Below are 15,736 nucleotides of genomic sequence, written 5' to 3'. Positions count from 1 at the left end.
CCTCATACGCTGAACGGGCCCTTTAATCTTTGACACTAAGGGGCATCCACCCAAGGGGCCGGGTGAAGACTGTACCTGAAACACCGTCATTATTGCTGCTGGAAATGTGTCGAAGTTGGTAGGCGGAGTCCCTTCATCAAAATTAAACCTGCAGGGAGGACATAGGCATTTCACATTGGCCCCGCCCGGGTGCTCTGAGGGCTTGGCTCAGCATCCAGTTTCCAGGGCAACATCTCCAGCATCTCTGTTCCTCAGAAGAAACCCTGACTGGTACCCAGGGCCCCGCCCTTCTGGGTGAGTGCACTGGGCGTCCGGGCCATGAGGAAGGGTGGTTTGCGGGATGCAGGTGAGCGTGGGTCTCTGGATGCACTGGACCTGGGTCAGGGGGCACTTGACCCCAGGGAAGCAGAAGTCGGGGAATCTGCTGAGCACTTACTGGCCACCAAAGAGTTGCATTCCCAAAAGGGCGAAGACAACGATGAACAGGAAAAGGAGGAACAACAGGCTAATGATAGATTTCATGGAGTTGAGAAGAGAGACGACCAGGTTCCTGAGAGATGCCCAGTACCTGCCAACAGAGGCCGGGTGGAGGAGGGGTGGTCAGGCCGGGCGTGCTGGAGGTGCTGGAGGTGGTTCCAACCTGGTCCCCATCCTCACCCCTGCTGGGATGCCAGGGAACTCCAAGGACTTACTTTGTGACTTTGAAAATACGCAATAACCTGAGGGCTCGTAACACGCTGATTCCAAAGGATGTGCCGGGTTTTATGACAGCCCAAATGACCTCGAAGATGCTCCCAATGATAACCTAGAACAGAGAACCTGGTCTCGTGTCCAGAGACCTGGAAAACATGCCCTGGCTCTGAGCCTTGCAGGGATCCAACCCAGCTGCCGTCAAATGGAAGCAGGATGAGGGTCTCAGACTCCTCCCATCCCTTTCTTAAAATTGAATGGTAAGTCACGCCGAGCAAAGAATTCCTGAAATGTGTAGCTGCAAAGTGAAGATCCATGTAACTGCCACCTCCATCAAGAAATAAGACATGTCAACATCCTGGAAGCCTCAAGGGACCCCTAGAGATAACCATCATCCTGAATTTTGTAATAACCATTTCCTTGCATTTTTAAAAAATTAAGTGAAATTCACGTAAGACAAAACTAACCATTTGAAGCATGCATCTCAGTGGCATTTAGCACATTCGCAGCGTTGTGTGACCTTCACCTCTCTCCAGTTCCAAAATATTTTCATCACCCCCAAAAGAGAGCCCGACCCCATGAGCACTGTCCCCCAACCCCCCACCGCCCCAGTAACCACTAATCTGTTTCCGGTCTCTATGGATTTGCCTGTTCTGGACGTTTCATTTAAATGGAAATATGCAGTATGTGACCTTTTGGGTCTGGCTTCTTTCACTTAGCATAATGTTTTCGAGGTCCTTGCCTTTTTAAAGTTTTCAAGCATCATCCCTAGCCAATATGGTTTAGTTTTATCCATTTGAACTTCCATCAGCAGAAAGATGCTGTACGGACTGATTTTTGTCAGTGTCTGCCTCTTTTGTGCAATTATCATGCAGGTGAGATTCATCCAGTTGTTAGGTGGGGCTGTTGTTGGTTGCTTCTCATCGCTGTGGAGAATTCCATTATATAGCTATGTCACAACTTATTTATCCGTGCTACTGCAAAGGGATGTTGGGTCGTTTGGTTTGGGCTATTACAAACAAAGCCACTCAGGGCATTCTTGTGAGTTGCTCTTGCATGAAGCCCAAGCAGGGGAATCGCCAAATCCCCCTGCAAAGGAGGGTCTGCACACTTCCCTGGAGCTCTGCATCCTCACCAATATTTGGGATGGCCCTCTCATTCCTTCCACATTTGGCTGAGTCTCTTGCATCCAGGGGTGACCCCTATTGTTCCCTTTCTGATGTCCCCAGGCCTTAGCCATGCTAGGCAAGAGCTGGAGAAATGAACTCCTTACCAACCAGAACACTTACCCCACAGTCAAAGCAGTTGAAGGAAGAGTGGAAGTAAGGCCGTGTCCCAAGCCCGTACATTTTTATAAACATTTCGGACATAAAGAGTCCTAAGAAAATGAATTCTGCATAGTCTAGAAGGGGAGAGGGGGGGAAACGGAGAGGAGGTTAAGTTTGTGGGGTGGGGATAGTTCCAGGTGGCTCTGACTTTCCTGTTAATAGCAATCCCGTCCTGCTCTGGCCTGGGGAGACAGGGAGAGAGGAGAGTTATTGGTGGCCTTGGCCAAAGATTATTCAAGGCTTCCTTTCCATGGGCCTCAGTTTCTCCTCTATTAAAGGGGAGGAACAACAATGGCCCCCCACCCTCCAACCCACCGACCCCTGACCGATCTTAAAAAGGAGTAAGGAAAAGTTCCCTGGCTCTCCCCCTTGTAGTTTTTGCCCTGGTTCAGTGAGAAGGGCTGGACGTGGGTCATGGCCAAGGACCCAGGTTTTGTGTTGGCTGGTGGGTTCCTGGGTGCTTACCATGTTTTTAAAACTAATGCACTAACAAACTAACTGGCTAACTAACAAAATAGCCAATGGCCCCAGGATGCCAGTGTATCACAATCTAAGAATGATGATTAATCCACTTTTATATGCCTGAGCTTGAAAGGAAAAATAGAAATAGAAATCATAATGGTGTCCTCTTAGTAATCCTTGTGTCAGGGACTTAGCTGGAGATTCAGGGGCAACCCATCTAAGGTACAGCTTTTCTCCCAACTTGGAAAACCTATCTGAGGTCCCCTGGCAAAATCCTGTCTTGCTGATATCTAAAAGTCTTCAACAAGATAAAGCATTCCTGTCCTTTGATGAGAAAGCATAATGGTAAATGCCTTGGGGAGAGGTAACATAAGGGTATTTGTCTGCTACAGCAAAGGCATGGCTAATTTCAGGACCTTTTCTGAGAGAGCTTTCTTGGTGGGGTAGGAAGATGAGTCATCAGGAAGGGTATGGATATTCACCCCTGGATGGGAAGCGGGGATATGGAGGGTGTCTCAGGGGAAGAAAACATATAGAAAGGAAGACGGAGGACTCAAAACTTCCAAGAATGTCAATTTTGGTCACATAACTAATTCTGTTTGAAAGTCAAGGGTGTTTATTAAATCATTCTTTTAAGAGATGGTTTGAACTGTCAAGGTCCTTCGCATTCATTCCTGATTGAAACTTCCCCTTAGTTTTTTGGACTCCAGGGAGCTCCTAGTATCTGAAGGAAACCAAGGTCTCTAGGATCGTCAGGCCAAAATATCAGCAAGGGAAATCTGTCTATAACATCTGGTGTATTCTAAGAACCACCAGAAACAACTCTGGGAGTACTTAAGAGTTTCTGAGATGCTTGCTTCCCAGTTACCATGGGAACCTGATAGCTGGCAATGCACAAGACCTGAGAGAATTGTCTGTAGCCCTGGTGGGTCTGGAAGAACTTTCAGGGCCATCAACTCCGATTTCCAGATGAGAAATTTGAGACCCTGGGAAACTACCACACTTCACTGATTCCAAGACACACACTTTGGGGTGTATCTTAAAATTGACATGTCTCAGTGTAAGATGGTAGCACTGCTTTATTTCTTAGTGGCAAATAAGATAAAAGGGTGCTTTATAAATGAAGATGCTTTCGATTGGTGGATGATGGGAGTGACTTGTCCAGGGTCACATGATGAGTTAGGAGCAGTGCAGACATTGAGAATCCAGGTCACCTGGTGACCAGGGAAGGGATCTGTCATCAGACACAGCTTGGATTCTAGGTTCAAATCCTGGCTTTGTCACTTACTAGCTGTGTGACCCTGGGCAAGTTACTTAACCTTTCTGTGTCTCAGTTTTCTCAACTGGGGATAATTAAAGGACCTTTACAGACACAGAGGCCCAGGGCAGGAAGTCCCAACCCCCTGTTCCTGAACCAGGACAGACAGAGCAAAGTGATTAGTGCAGAGAATATGGGAGATTAAAAATAGACTACAAGAGGAGGTTAAGACAAGAAGTATAGAGTCCTCATTTGTAAGACTCCAGGGGGACCAAATGCAATTACTAAGTTTGGAACTAGGTCAGAAGGAGAGCTGGTCCCTGGGGGGTGTCCTGAGGGGGGTCAACCAATGTGACCGAGAACAAGGAAGGTTACAAGGAAACAATGACCTGGACCAGGCTCCTGGGCCTCTCCAGGCTGAAGACTCGACTATCTCCACTGGCTGTCTGGGTCAATTCCAAAAGAGGTCAGAAGGGGAAAGAAGCCACAGACCTAAGTCAGATAAACCCAGTACATGCAGGAGGAGGGCAGCCATCAGGCAAAAAGGTTGAGGGAAATCTTCACTTGGGGCCCACAAGCCAGAGCCCGGGCATGGACTTGCCTTCCTCACTGCCCAGACACTACTCTTGTTGATTTCTCAGAGCTCTTTATTTTTTAAATACTGGTTAGAAGTCTCCCTACCTTTCACTGCTTCTCCTCACCCTCACCTGGCCATCAACTTTGATACTATCTTATGCTAACTCCTGGAATCTGGGAATAGGCCCAGAAGGGCAAAGCCTTAGGGGTCCTGGTACCCACTGAGGGAGCAAGATGTCCTCACACTTGTTGGAGGAGATCTTCTAGAAATGAATTCCAGGTTTAAGGAAGTCAAAAAGAGCAAGAGAGGAAAGGGGGGAAAAGCAGAAGGTTTGAAAGAAGAGGGGAGAAGCCAGGAGTGTCAGAAATGAGCAGAGAAAATGGAGACAACATAAGGGCCACTCTTTGTTCCTAAAGCATCCCCATCTCTCAACCACAAATTACTTATTTTAACATCCTCAGAGATACACCCATTAATTAGATGTGTGTTTCTGTCTCTATCTGGCTGTTTTGTGGTCTCTACCCTTTTCTGTCTCTCTTCCAACGCCCCTTTCACCAGTGTCCCTATGCCTCTCTCTTAAAAAAGCATCACAGTAGTATTTGGTGGCCTGAATTCCAGCTTCCAGCCCCCAGGCCCAAAGAAGATGGGCTCTGTTGTTGTGGTAGCAGTTACAGACCCACCCAAATGAAAGGACAGATTCAACAAGAGCCAAGGAAGGAACACACACCACCAGAGGAGGGGAAGGGAAAAGGGTGTGAGGAAGGGATTGGGGAGCGGGTGGGTGCAGGGCCGGGTGGTACTCACAGAGGAAGTCGGAGAGCCACTCGGGCTGGTTGTAGTGAACAATAGCAACACACAGCGTGTTGAGGGCTACCAGACTGAGCACAGTCCAGTAGAAGGCCTGAGTTTTGACCATGCGGCGGATGTAGAAACGCATCCTCCTCTCCTTTTTGTGAAAAAAAGTCGAGTTCTCCAGCTTGGCACTTTTAATGCTGGCTCGGGCGAAGGGAGACCCTGCCAAGGAAAGGATAGAGAATGTCAGGGTGTTCCTGTGGAGGAAATTAACTGATGGGCGGCCCGGGCATGGAATCGGGCCAGGGGATCCATTAGCCTCCCTGGTGAGCCCTCTGGCCCGAGGGAACCAACATGACCCAGGGCTTAGCCTTCCAGAGACGGAGCTTACAAGAAGGCAAAAATAATAGTATTGGAAACAACCAATGAAAGTTCTGGATGTCAGTGGGGAGGCAGATGGCTCTCCACTGATGGAGTCAACTTTCTGTGTCTCCCTCTCCTGGCCACATCTGATGATTCTGGGGGTCATGCCACAGGGGGAATGAGGAAGGAGCTCAGGACCCTTGGTGCAGGGCCAAGCAGCAGAGCTGCATGCTGCATGCTTGGGAGGCCTCCAGGAAGAGGTGTGAATAGGACCCTAGTTTCCATGGACACTTCACTTCAGGCATGACCACCAAGGAATGAGCCACCAAGGAATCTGCCTGCATATACTTTTACTTGCGGAACATCTACTGTGTGCCAGACTCTATTCTAGGTGTTCAGGATACACCAGTTAACAGACAGAGCCCTGCCTTTCTGGGCCCAATCTCCATTTGGGGAGAGAGACAGCAAATATAATAAAAAAGTAAATTAATAGTGTGATGCAAGTTACAAAGAACTTTGGGAAAAAGAAAAAGTAGTGTAAGGGGATGGAGAGCCCCAGAAGGGACCATGGGGCAGACTGCCATATGAAGTCAAGTGGTCAAGGTGAAGGTGTTGACCTAAGTCATCTCAGTTTTGTAGGAAGAGTTAACAGGTCTTGAGGCAGAAATATGCCTGCCTGGCATATTTGGGGAATGGCATCCAGAAACCAGTATGGCCGGAGTGGAGTGGCTGAGGGAGAGAGAAGGAGTTGGTGAGGACAGGGAGGGGACAGTGTGGGACAAGCAGGGCTTCATGGGCTGTGGGGAGAACCTGGGCTTTTGTTCTGAATGAGATGGGGACTACGGAGGTTTGAGCAGAGGAGGGAGGGGACCCTATTCAGGTGCTCAGGTGTTTATTGTTCTTTGGCTCATTCACTCTTTCACCTGTTCACTGGCTTGTTCATTGACTCATGCATCCATTAGCTGATTTGTCCAGTCACTCATTCGTCCATCCAGCTTGTGCATCAACCCCATCCCACCAGCCAGGCACTGGACACAGCAGACATCTCGCAGGATGCCACTTTCTCCCTATTCACAAATTTCTAAACACACTCCTGCTCAGCAGCAGCTGGCCAGGCCTTGTAGCTGGATACCTCTCTCATGCCTATCACCTGCCTGACCTCACAGGCATTGAGAACCCCAACGTGGCTCCTCATGGTCCTTCCCACTTGGGGCATTTCTGGCCCTGGTCTCTGTAGCTCCCAAAGATGTGCCCAGACCCACAAGCATCCACAGGGCATGACAGAGAGGAATGAGACTTTCGAAGGTCTCAGGTCAGGTTGGGATGCTCCATGGGGAGAAGGAGGGAGAGAAGGAGAGAGAGAGAGTTGGGGTAGAGCTCAGTCACTGGGCAGGAGGCTCCCACCCCTACTTTTGCTGGAGGCACCCTGAAAAGCTGGTTCTATCACCAACCACCAAATGACCTTGGGCAAGTCACCTTGCATCTTGGGGCTCCAGTGTCTCCATCTGTAAACTGGGGACAACCACACTTCCCACCTTGCAGGGCTGTGGGGGGGAATACACTTTAGCATGATGCTGGCACATTATGCTTATTGGCCATGATAAGCTTATACTGTAACCCCAAGAGATACAACGAGGATCTGGTTCATGTGCCAACTTATGGAGCAAGTCTTTCCTGATCACTGGCCTGGAAGCACATCCCTCAAGCACAGCACTCTTGGGGAAGGGAAAGAGAAGCAAATGTTAATTGAACACCTACTACATGCTAGGCCCGTATTAGCTGTGTATTCTCATCTGTGTTGTATTTCATGCTCCACCTTGACCCATCCTCATCTCTGATTTTTCTCTGTGGTCTGGAATTGTAATTGCAGGCAATCTTTAGATCTTAAAAATATTTTAATAAGAAACTTTATGAAACCCAACAGATCCAAAGTATTATCATTTCAACATAGCATCAGTATAGATATATGTTAAAGAGATGGTTTACACTTTTTTTTTTTTTGGTACTAGAACTTCCAAATCTGATGTGTTAGAATGAAGCACATCTTGGTTCACACCAGCTATACTCAAGGGATCAAGAGCTATAGGTGGCTAGTAGCAGTCTAGAATGTTCTCTGGTGAGGATGGTAGTCTGTCACCACCCAGGTTTAATCTGGGGATTTGGGGCAATTGACAGGTCCTTAAAATTCTCTGTAAATGGAAATAGGTCTTGCCTAAGTTGTGGGTTGAACTGTGTCCCTCAGAGAGACGTGCTGAACTCCTAACACCCAGTACCCGTGAATGTGACTTTACTTGGAAGTAGGGTCTTTGCGGCTGTAATCAAGGTAAGATGAGGTCACACTTGATTAGGGTGGGTCTTAAATCCCATGACTGGTGTCCTTATAAGAGAGGAGCCACACAGGTGCACAGGAAGACCATGTGGCGACAGAAGCATAGACTGAGTGAGGCACACAGAAGCCGAGGATCGCCACCACCCCCAGAAGCTGTGCGGGGCAGGGAACACGTTCTCCTTGGAAGCTTTCAGAGCCAGCACGGCCCTGCCAATACCTTGATTTTAGTTTGGACTTCTGGCCTCCAGAACTGTGAGAAAATAGATTTCTGTTGTTTTAAGCCACCCAGTTTGTGGTATTATAACATGGCAGCCCTCATAAATGGATGCACGCACCCCGTTCTGCATAAAGCCCAGTTTAAAAACTTCTTCGTGAAGCTTTGCTTTTCCACCAAATTCCTCCCTGCCCATACAGCCAGCCATTAGATTCCTCATAATTAGACTTTGTCGCTTTTAAGTAACTTAAACTTATAACTCATGTAATTACTTTTTTTTATTTCAAAAGTAATGCCTGTCACTAATTCGTACATTTTAGAAAAATGTCACACAGAAAGTGAAAATCCCTTTTAATCCTCTAATTTCCACATTTTTAAGTAGCTATACTTAATATTGTTCTTAAAATGGGATCATAAATTTTACATAATGCTGTGCAACTTGCTTTTTTTCATTGAGAAATTGATTTCAAACATTTTTCCATGCCAGTAGCAACCCTGTTCTTTTTCCTGGCTGCATAATAGTCCATCATGTATAAATACTGTAATTTCTTTAGTCATGTCCCCATTTCTGGGCACGTGGGTTGTTTCTGGTTTTCACTTTTTATTTTTTATTTATTTATTTATTTTAAAAAATATTTTCTTTATTTATTTGACAGAGAGCGAGACAGCAAGAGAGGGAACACAAGCAGGGGGAGTGGGAGAGGGAGAAGCAGGCCTCCCACGGAGCAGGGAGCCTGATGCGGGGCTCGATCCCAGGACCCTGGGATCATGACCCGAGCCGAAGGCAGACGCTTAACGACTGAGCCACCCAGGCGCCCCCTGGTTTTCATTTTAAAAAAAAATATTTTATTTATTTATTTGAGAGGCAGAGAAAGAGAGAGCGCGCGAGAAAGAACACGAACAAGGGGGAGCTGTAGGAGATGGAGAAGCAGACTTCCCACTGGGCAGGGGGCCTGACATGGGGCTCGATCCCAGGACCCCAGGATCACGACCTGAGCCAAAGGCAGACGCTTAACTGACTGAGCCACCCAGGCATCCTGTGGTTTTCACTTTTTAAAAAAATATTTTATTTTTAAGTAAGCTCTACACCCAATGTGGGGCTTGAACTCACGACCCTGAGATCAAGAGCCACATGCTCTACTGACGGAGCCAGCCAGGTGCACCTCTGGTTTTCACTTTTTTGAACACCAGAAACAACACTGTTGAGAAGAGGCATAGGCCTTTTGCACACATGGAAGAAATGTTTTTGAAGTGGAAATGCTAGGTCAAAGAAAATAAACATCCATAATTAAATAATACCAAACCATATACTGGAAACACTGCAAATTACACGCCTGCCAACAACATATGACAATGCTCATTTCCCCACATCCTTGCCAACACTGGGTAGTATCACTTTTCCATCTTTTCTAGAATGACTGATGAAAAATAATTTCTCTGCCAATTAAGAGCAGGTACCCAATCTTATCCATAGGGGAGATCCTGACTTGAGTATGCCAATTTTTTTTTTCAGCGCCTGGCATTTAAAACATGTGGTATGAACAAAATATATTTGCCTATCAAAATACAACAAAACATTAAAAAAAAAATGGAAGCAACCTAATTGGGAAAATGTGTGGGCCAGACAGAACCCATCAAATACACAGAACACTGACGGAGCACTCCCGTTCTTGAACTTGCTGGAAGGAGGGAAACAGATGTATTCCACAAGTTGAAATAGAACTAGTTCATCGTTACAAGGAAAAGAGTGTTTTGGCTAGAAATTAAAAATGCAAATTAAAACAAGCTTTAAGGTATCATTACAGACCTACTTCACTGGGAAAGGAAATTAAAGGGGAAATACGCAGTGGCCGGGATGGGGGATCCGTGATCGTATGAGTACTTGGCAAGTTTATAAATGGGTTCAGTGCTTTGGAAACTCAGACTGGTTCTGTGAATAATGAGTTGAAAAGCTGTCAATATCTTTTTTTTTTTTTTAAAGATTTTATTTATTTCTTTGAGAGAGAGAATGAGATAGAGAGAGCATGAGAGGGGGGAGGGTCAGAGGGAGAAGCAGACTCCCCGCCGAGCAGGGAGCCCGATGCGGGACTCGATCCCGGGACTCCAGGATCATGACCTGAGCCGAAGGCAGTCGCTTAACCAACTGAGCCACCCAGGCGCCCCAATATCTTTGATCCTATAATTATTCCCCAAGGAAACACGCCCAAAGGGTGGGGGGAGTAATTGTACATCCATGTTCGTAGCAGTGCTTCTCATTGGGGCAAAAATTGGAAACAACTCCAGCACCATATGATAGGGCCATGGCCAAGCAAACTACAGTGTAGCCACCCTTATGGAGTATGGGACTGCAGTGGGAATGATGTTGAAACTTAGCATTCAGGTCAAAAACTAGGGTGGAGTGAAAACAGCAGAGTACAGAATAGATGATGCCTGTAGACTGGAACTATGTGTATATGTTAAATTCCCTTCTCCCCTTCCTTCCTGCTGTTTTTTTGGGGGGGGGCGGAGAGGTGGAGGGAGAGGGAGAGAAAGAATCTTAAGCAGGTTCCACGCTCAGCACAGACCCTGATGCGGGGCTCCATCTCATGAACCTGAGTTGAAATCAAGAGTTGGACACTTAGCTGACTGAGTCATCCAGGCTCCCCTAAAAGATTTTATTTTTAAGTCATCTCTGCATCCAACGTGAGGCTCGAACTCACAACCTGGACATCAAGAGATGCATGCTTTACCGACTGAGCCACCCAGGCTCCCCCCACCTTCTTGTTTCTCTGCCTCTAGTTTTTCCTCCTGTCTCTCTTTTCCTGCCCCCTCTTTCTTCCTCCAACCACACAGGTTAAATGCCTTCTCCCCTCAGAGTCATGTGTTATTTCCCCTGTCTGGATGCTCTCCCACTTTCATTACTCGGAGAAGGTCAAAAGCAACACAATCAGGAGGGGTGAGCAGGGGAAGGGTAAATGTCCCCTCCCCCTCAAACCCTGCCCTTGGCGACAACCAACAGCAACAGACGGAGTACAGCCTGCCCCATGGCTCTCTCTGCTTTCACTGCCATAGTGAACTCCTACCCATCCTTCAGTTTTCAGCTTCAGTGTCACCTCCTCTGAGAAGGCTTCCCTGATCACACCCCATTCTTCCAGAGCAGGCCAAACCCGGGGTGTCTCCTCTGCAGCACCATTACCATGACAGATTTATTTCGGTAATTATCTGTTCAACATCCGTGTCCTGCACTTGACTGCAAGCTCCACGTGGGTAGGGATTTGGCTCCTGTCTTGTTCACAGCTGGCACCTAATAACAGCAGCCCCTCAGTGAGCACTAATGAACCCTAGTATCATGACTGGGAGCTTATTCTCTGCCAGGCACCCTTCTAAATGCTTAATGTAGATTCTTTTGTTTAAGTTTTCACAATGGGATTAAGAGACAGGCACTGCTGTTATTCCCATCATCACATCATCTGCCCCAGGACACACAGGCAGAAAGGGGCAGAGTAGGGACCCAAATCGAGGGACCGTGGTTCCCAGCCCTTCAGCTCCCATCTCTTGCACGATCAGTGAGAGCCGAGCACCAGGCCGGGGCAGGAGGGACTCACCCACAGAGGCGATGTCGGCCAGCTGATCCTCAGCCTCTTCGGGGTTGAGCAGGTCTGTCTTGCTCTTCTTTATGGTGGCTCTCCGCAGAGCTCCAACAATGGAAACATGGCAAGAGAAAAGGACGTTACCCTTTTTGAGACAAGACCATACCTCGGTGTCCTTGGGTTCTTGGTGCCAGGGACTTGCTACATGTTGTTGGGTTAATTAACCCTCGTGGTCATCCGGGTTGGTGGGAAGTAAGAGTACGCCCATTTTAGAAACATGAGACTGAGGCTCAGGGAGGTTACATGATTTTGCCCCAGGGGTAAAGACGAGAATCAAGTCCTGTTCGCTCTGACTCTAAGTCTGGGCTCTCAGCCACCCTCTCCCCTCTGGGATGCCTGGGACTGGACATACAGGGACTCCTATGAAAGCAGGCCCACCCTTGACCTTTAGCATGCTTGCTAGGCAGGCTGAGACTGGATGCCTTCCCTCAATATTTAGGTTCTATTCCTCCCCCAAGAGCTCTCCAGGGGACAATGAGTTCAGGCACAGACTTCCAACAAAATGATTTAGACACCCCCATGAGTCCATCTCTTCCCCTCCCCACAAAATAGTAAAACCCATTCTGTAATCTACTCAGATAAAGCCCAGCTCCTTTACTTCCTTTTCAATCCTGGTATTTTTCAATCCAAAGTCATTGCTCTGTCTAGCCAAATTTCTAACATGTGAGACAACTGTCTTGAATAGTAAGCTGGATTCTTGGTTATTGATCTATTTAGCGACACAGATGGGGCTGACTCTGAGCCAGGCACTGTTGTAGGCATTCTATTGGAAGCATTAATGCAATCTCCATAAACTGTCCAGTGAGGTAGGTATTAATACTGTCATGCCCATTTTATGAATGAGGAAGACTGAGGCACATGGTTAAAGCAGAAAGGGCAGGTCAGAAAATGTAAAGCCTGCACCAAGGTCCTGAAATGCCCCAAAGAAGCAGATTCGCCCCATGCCTGTATCTCCCTGGTCCTGACTGACCTCGTGTTTGTTCTTGGAGTCACCTGGGCTCTGAACATCCATCCCCTGGAAGCCCCTCAGAACCAAACAATCCGTCCCCCCAGCACTGGCTGCTGTGTTCTCCCCTGGGACCCACCCCTGAGCCAGGTTCAGAGCAGTTACCATCAAAGGGATGCCTCTGTTCCCCATCGGTTTCATCCTCGGCGAGGATCACCTCTTCTGAAGAGGAAGAGCACATAGTTAAGCTCCAGCACCTGCAGGCCTCTCCTGGGCTGGGTTCCCTTGGGTCAGGAAGGAGAAGGGTCTGCCCGGCCACCTTCGCTCTCCTCTTGCTGATTGTGGCAGCTGCTTTGTTCTTCCTGACTCCCAGCCTCACTTCAACAATAGTAAGAGCCAACACCACCTCTACCTCCCTCAAAATAAAACCCAGTTTCCTTACTGTGACCCATAAGGCCTTGCCTGATTCGGCCCCTGTCACCTCCCGGTACTTGCTTCCTCCCATTTTCCCCTGCACGTATTCTGCTCTGGCCACACTGGCTTCCTTGCTATGACTCAACACCGTTCCCACCTCAGGGCCTTTGCACTTGCTATTCCCTCTGCCCAGAACCCCTTTTGCTAGATATCCATAGGGCTTCCTTCGGGTCTGCTCGGAAGTCACCTCCTCAGAGAGACCCTCTCTGACCACCCCACCTCCTCCAACTGTTTCCCACTTCCTACCCTGCTTTATTTTTCTTCTCAGCATTGGGGAGCACTCAACAGTATATGTCCTTGTTTATTTTCTGTCTCCTTCAGTAGAACGCTGGAGCCTTGAGGGCGGGGATTTGGTCTTTTGTTCACTGCCATATCCTCAGTGTCTAGAACAGTTCCGGACACACAGTGGGCGCTCCATAAGCGTCTGCTGAATGGCTGAACCAATAAACACGTGCCCACTGTGTGTCGGGCACTGCTCTTTCTCGGTGGCTTAGCTTGGATGATCTTACCGCATACCCCACAGCCCGGCAAAGAGAGACACTATCACACCTCCGTTTAACAGCCAAGGAGACTGGAGCGCAGGAAAGTGAGCTTCGCGGCTAGGAGGTGGCAGAGCTGGGATGTCAACCAAAGTTCCTCAGCTATTATGTGACATCCTATCCTGGTGTCGCCCTGGAAGTTTCTCTACCCTGCTCCAGATTCCTGTTGCTGAGAAGTGGGGCCACCAGGCCAGGTCCTCTTTCTCCCGCTGTTAGGGTCCTCCCCTCACCCACCTGCGAGCTGCATGCAGGACCCTCCATGTGCTCCGAGGCTCCTGGGACGAAAGGGCCTCACCTGCTTTTGAGATCCACTCCATGTACCCATTGAGCTCTCGTTCGATCTGTTGCTGCCGCCTGAGCTTCAGAAAAGCCCGTCGGTTCTCCACCCGCTCCCTTTCTTTGGCAAACTCCCTGCAGAAGCAGGAAAGAGCCAGGTCTGGCTGTTGTCAGCATTTTAGGGACTGTGTGTGTGTGTATGTGTGTGCGCGTGTGTGTGTGTGTTTGGGGGTTCAGAAACTCCTAGAGGGCAGGCAGTGGACTTTAACATGAGGAATCAGGTGTCCTGGGAGATCAGAACACCATAGGGGTTGGGGGCATTTCTGCCAGCTTCCCACGTTATCCAACAACTGCACCCAGCTGGAGGAAAAAAGTAAAACCACAGAACCATGCCATGCCAACCATCGCTGGCTGGGTACTCCATTCTGATTCTCTGCACTCTCGGGTGAAGAATATTTTCAGCCCTCTTTTAAGTTAGGCCAGTGAGACATAAGCTGAAGATTTCTGTGGTAGCCTGATATATATCCTTCCCCTTCCTGTTCTCTCCCTCCTCTTCATGTTTGGAATGTGCGGTGGCCGCCATCTTAAGACCATGAGGCATCCATGAGACTGAAAGCCTCTGCTTGGTAAGGATGTCAGAGTAGAAAGCGAGAAGGAACCGGAGTCCCTGATGGCACCGTGGAGCCACCATTCCAGCCCCCAGACTTCTTATGACGAGAAAAATAAAACCTATTTATGATCAAGCCCCTCAAACCCCAAACCCACATTCAGTCTTGGGGGTAAGGGATACTATATGTCATGAAAATGCATATTTGATTGTATACTGAAATATATAGTATATTTGGAAAACAGGGGAAGGAAGGAACCCAATCTATTGGCTTTTTTAAAAATGTAAATTATAAAAAGTAAAGCTCTACAGAAGTTTCTTGTGTGGTGGGTTGTGGGTTGGGAAAGACTTCTGAATGAGAGGTCTGCATTGGAAAGAAGCTCCCGTTTCTCTGGGTGAAGGTTGCTCAATGCCAGGGGTACAGTGTTGTGAGCTACGGTTGGGCTGGATTCCAGCCTCCATGAGTCCTTTCACTAGGTGCTCTCAGCAGTGCACAACCTGTGCACCTGTACCTGACTTGCTAATAACTTCCTGGCTAAGCCAAGCCAAGGGAAGGCCTATGCTCCACCTGGAGAATGAAAACAAAGGTTTGATGGCCTTTATGGTCAGAAGATGGTGAGGGGGAGTGGGATGGGGAGAGTAGCAGAGACTTACCCTGACAGAACACCCAGCACGAGGTTCAGCATAAAAAAGGAGCCAATGATGATGAGGGGGATGAAGTACAACCAGTTCCAAGTGTTCCCTGAGGCATCGTTGCTCTGTGGGAGGTGAGGAGGGAAAGCAGGTGAGCGTTCATGGGACTCAGGTATGACCTGACAGGTGGGAGAAGGGGGAGCTCTGTTCTCAAATTTTCTTGGCCTGTGGAGTCCTGGAGCTCTGGAAGCCCAGACAGAAATGAAACGGGATCAATTAGTGGGGGAAGCCCCAGAGGTACCATTAGAAGGACAAGGCCCCCTCTAATCATGTAGCCCTCACAGGACCCAGGAACCAGCATGAAACTCAAGAGAACTTCCCAGACCAAACTCCAGGAAAAAAAAAAGAACAAACCCAATCAAAATGTAGAAACGATCCCCTGGTTGCCTCCCTCCTCCCTGACACAGTCACACTCTTCCCTTAGAGGAGGTGCATGAAGGCAGAGTCTGACTACCAGGTTAAATCACCAAGGCAGACGGCAGGGCTGTGAGCCTGTGAACCCTCAAGTGTCTCCCTCCTCTGTGCCCTGCAGCCTCAATGTGAACCACAAAAAAATTCT

General features: G+C 48.3%; 1 protein-coding gene across 2 annotated transcripts in view; it reads right to left on the bottom strand.

Moving 5' to 3' along the window:
* Nucleotides 1–15,736, bottom strand: part of CACNA1A (calcium voltage-gated channel subunit alpha1 A) — a 213,900-nt gene that overhangs the window by 79,092 nt on the left and 119,072 nt on the right. For both annotated transcript variants that reach the window (XM_034998421.1, XM_034998422.1), the window contains exons 7-15: nt 15,139–15,242; nt 13,897–14,012; nt 12,754–12,810; nt 11,598–11,687; nt 5,120–5,329; nt 1,980–2,092; nt 693–805; nt 437–568; nt 76–148 (exon numbers count right to left, since the gene is read on the bottom strand). In XM_034998421.1, the coding sequence (XP_034854312.1) occupies nt 76–148; nt 437–568; nt 693–805; nt 1,980–2,092; nt 5,120–5,329; nt 11,598–11,687; nt 12,754–12,810; nt 13,897–14,012; nt 15,139–15,242 (1,008 nt within the window). The remainder of the gene's footprint in view (nt 1–75; nt 149–436; nt 569–692; nt 806–1,979; nt 2,093–5,119; nt 5,330–11,597; nt 11,688–12,753; nt 12,811–13,896; nt 14,013–15,138; nt 15,243–15,736) is intronic.

Source organism: Mirounga leonina, unplaced genomic scaffold (genome assembly GCF_011800145.1).
Source record: "Mirounga leonina isolate KUSES-001 unplaced genomic scaffold, KU_Mleo_1.0 Mir_94, whole genome shotgun sequence".
In the NCBI taxonomy this organism is placed as follows: Eukaryota; Metazoa; Chordata; class Mammalia; order Carnivora; family Phocidae; genus Mirounga; species Mirounga leonina.
The sequence above is the reverse complement of the archived record's forward strand: the minus strand, read 5'-3'. Positions and strand labels throughout refer to the sequence as shown.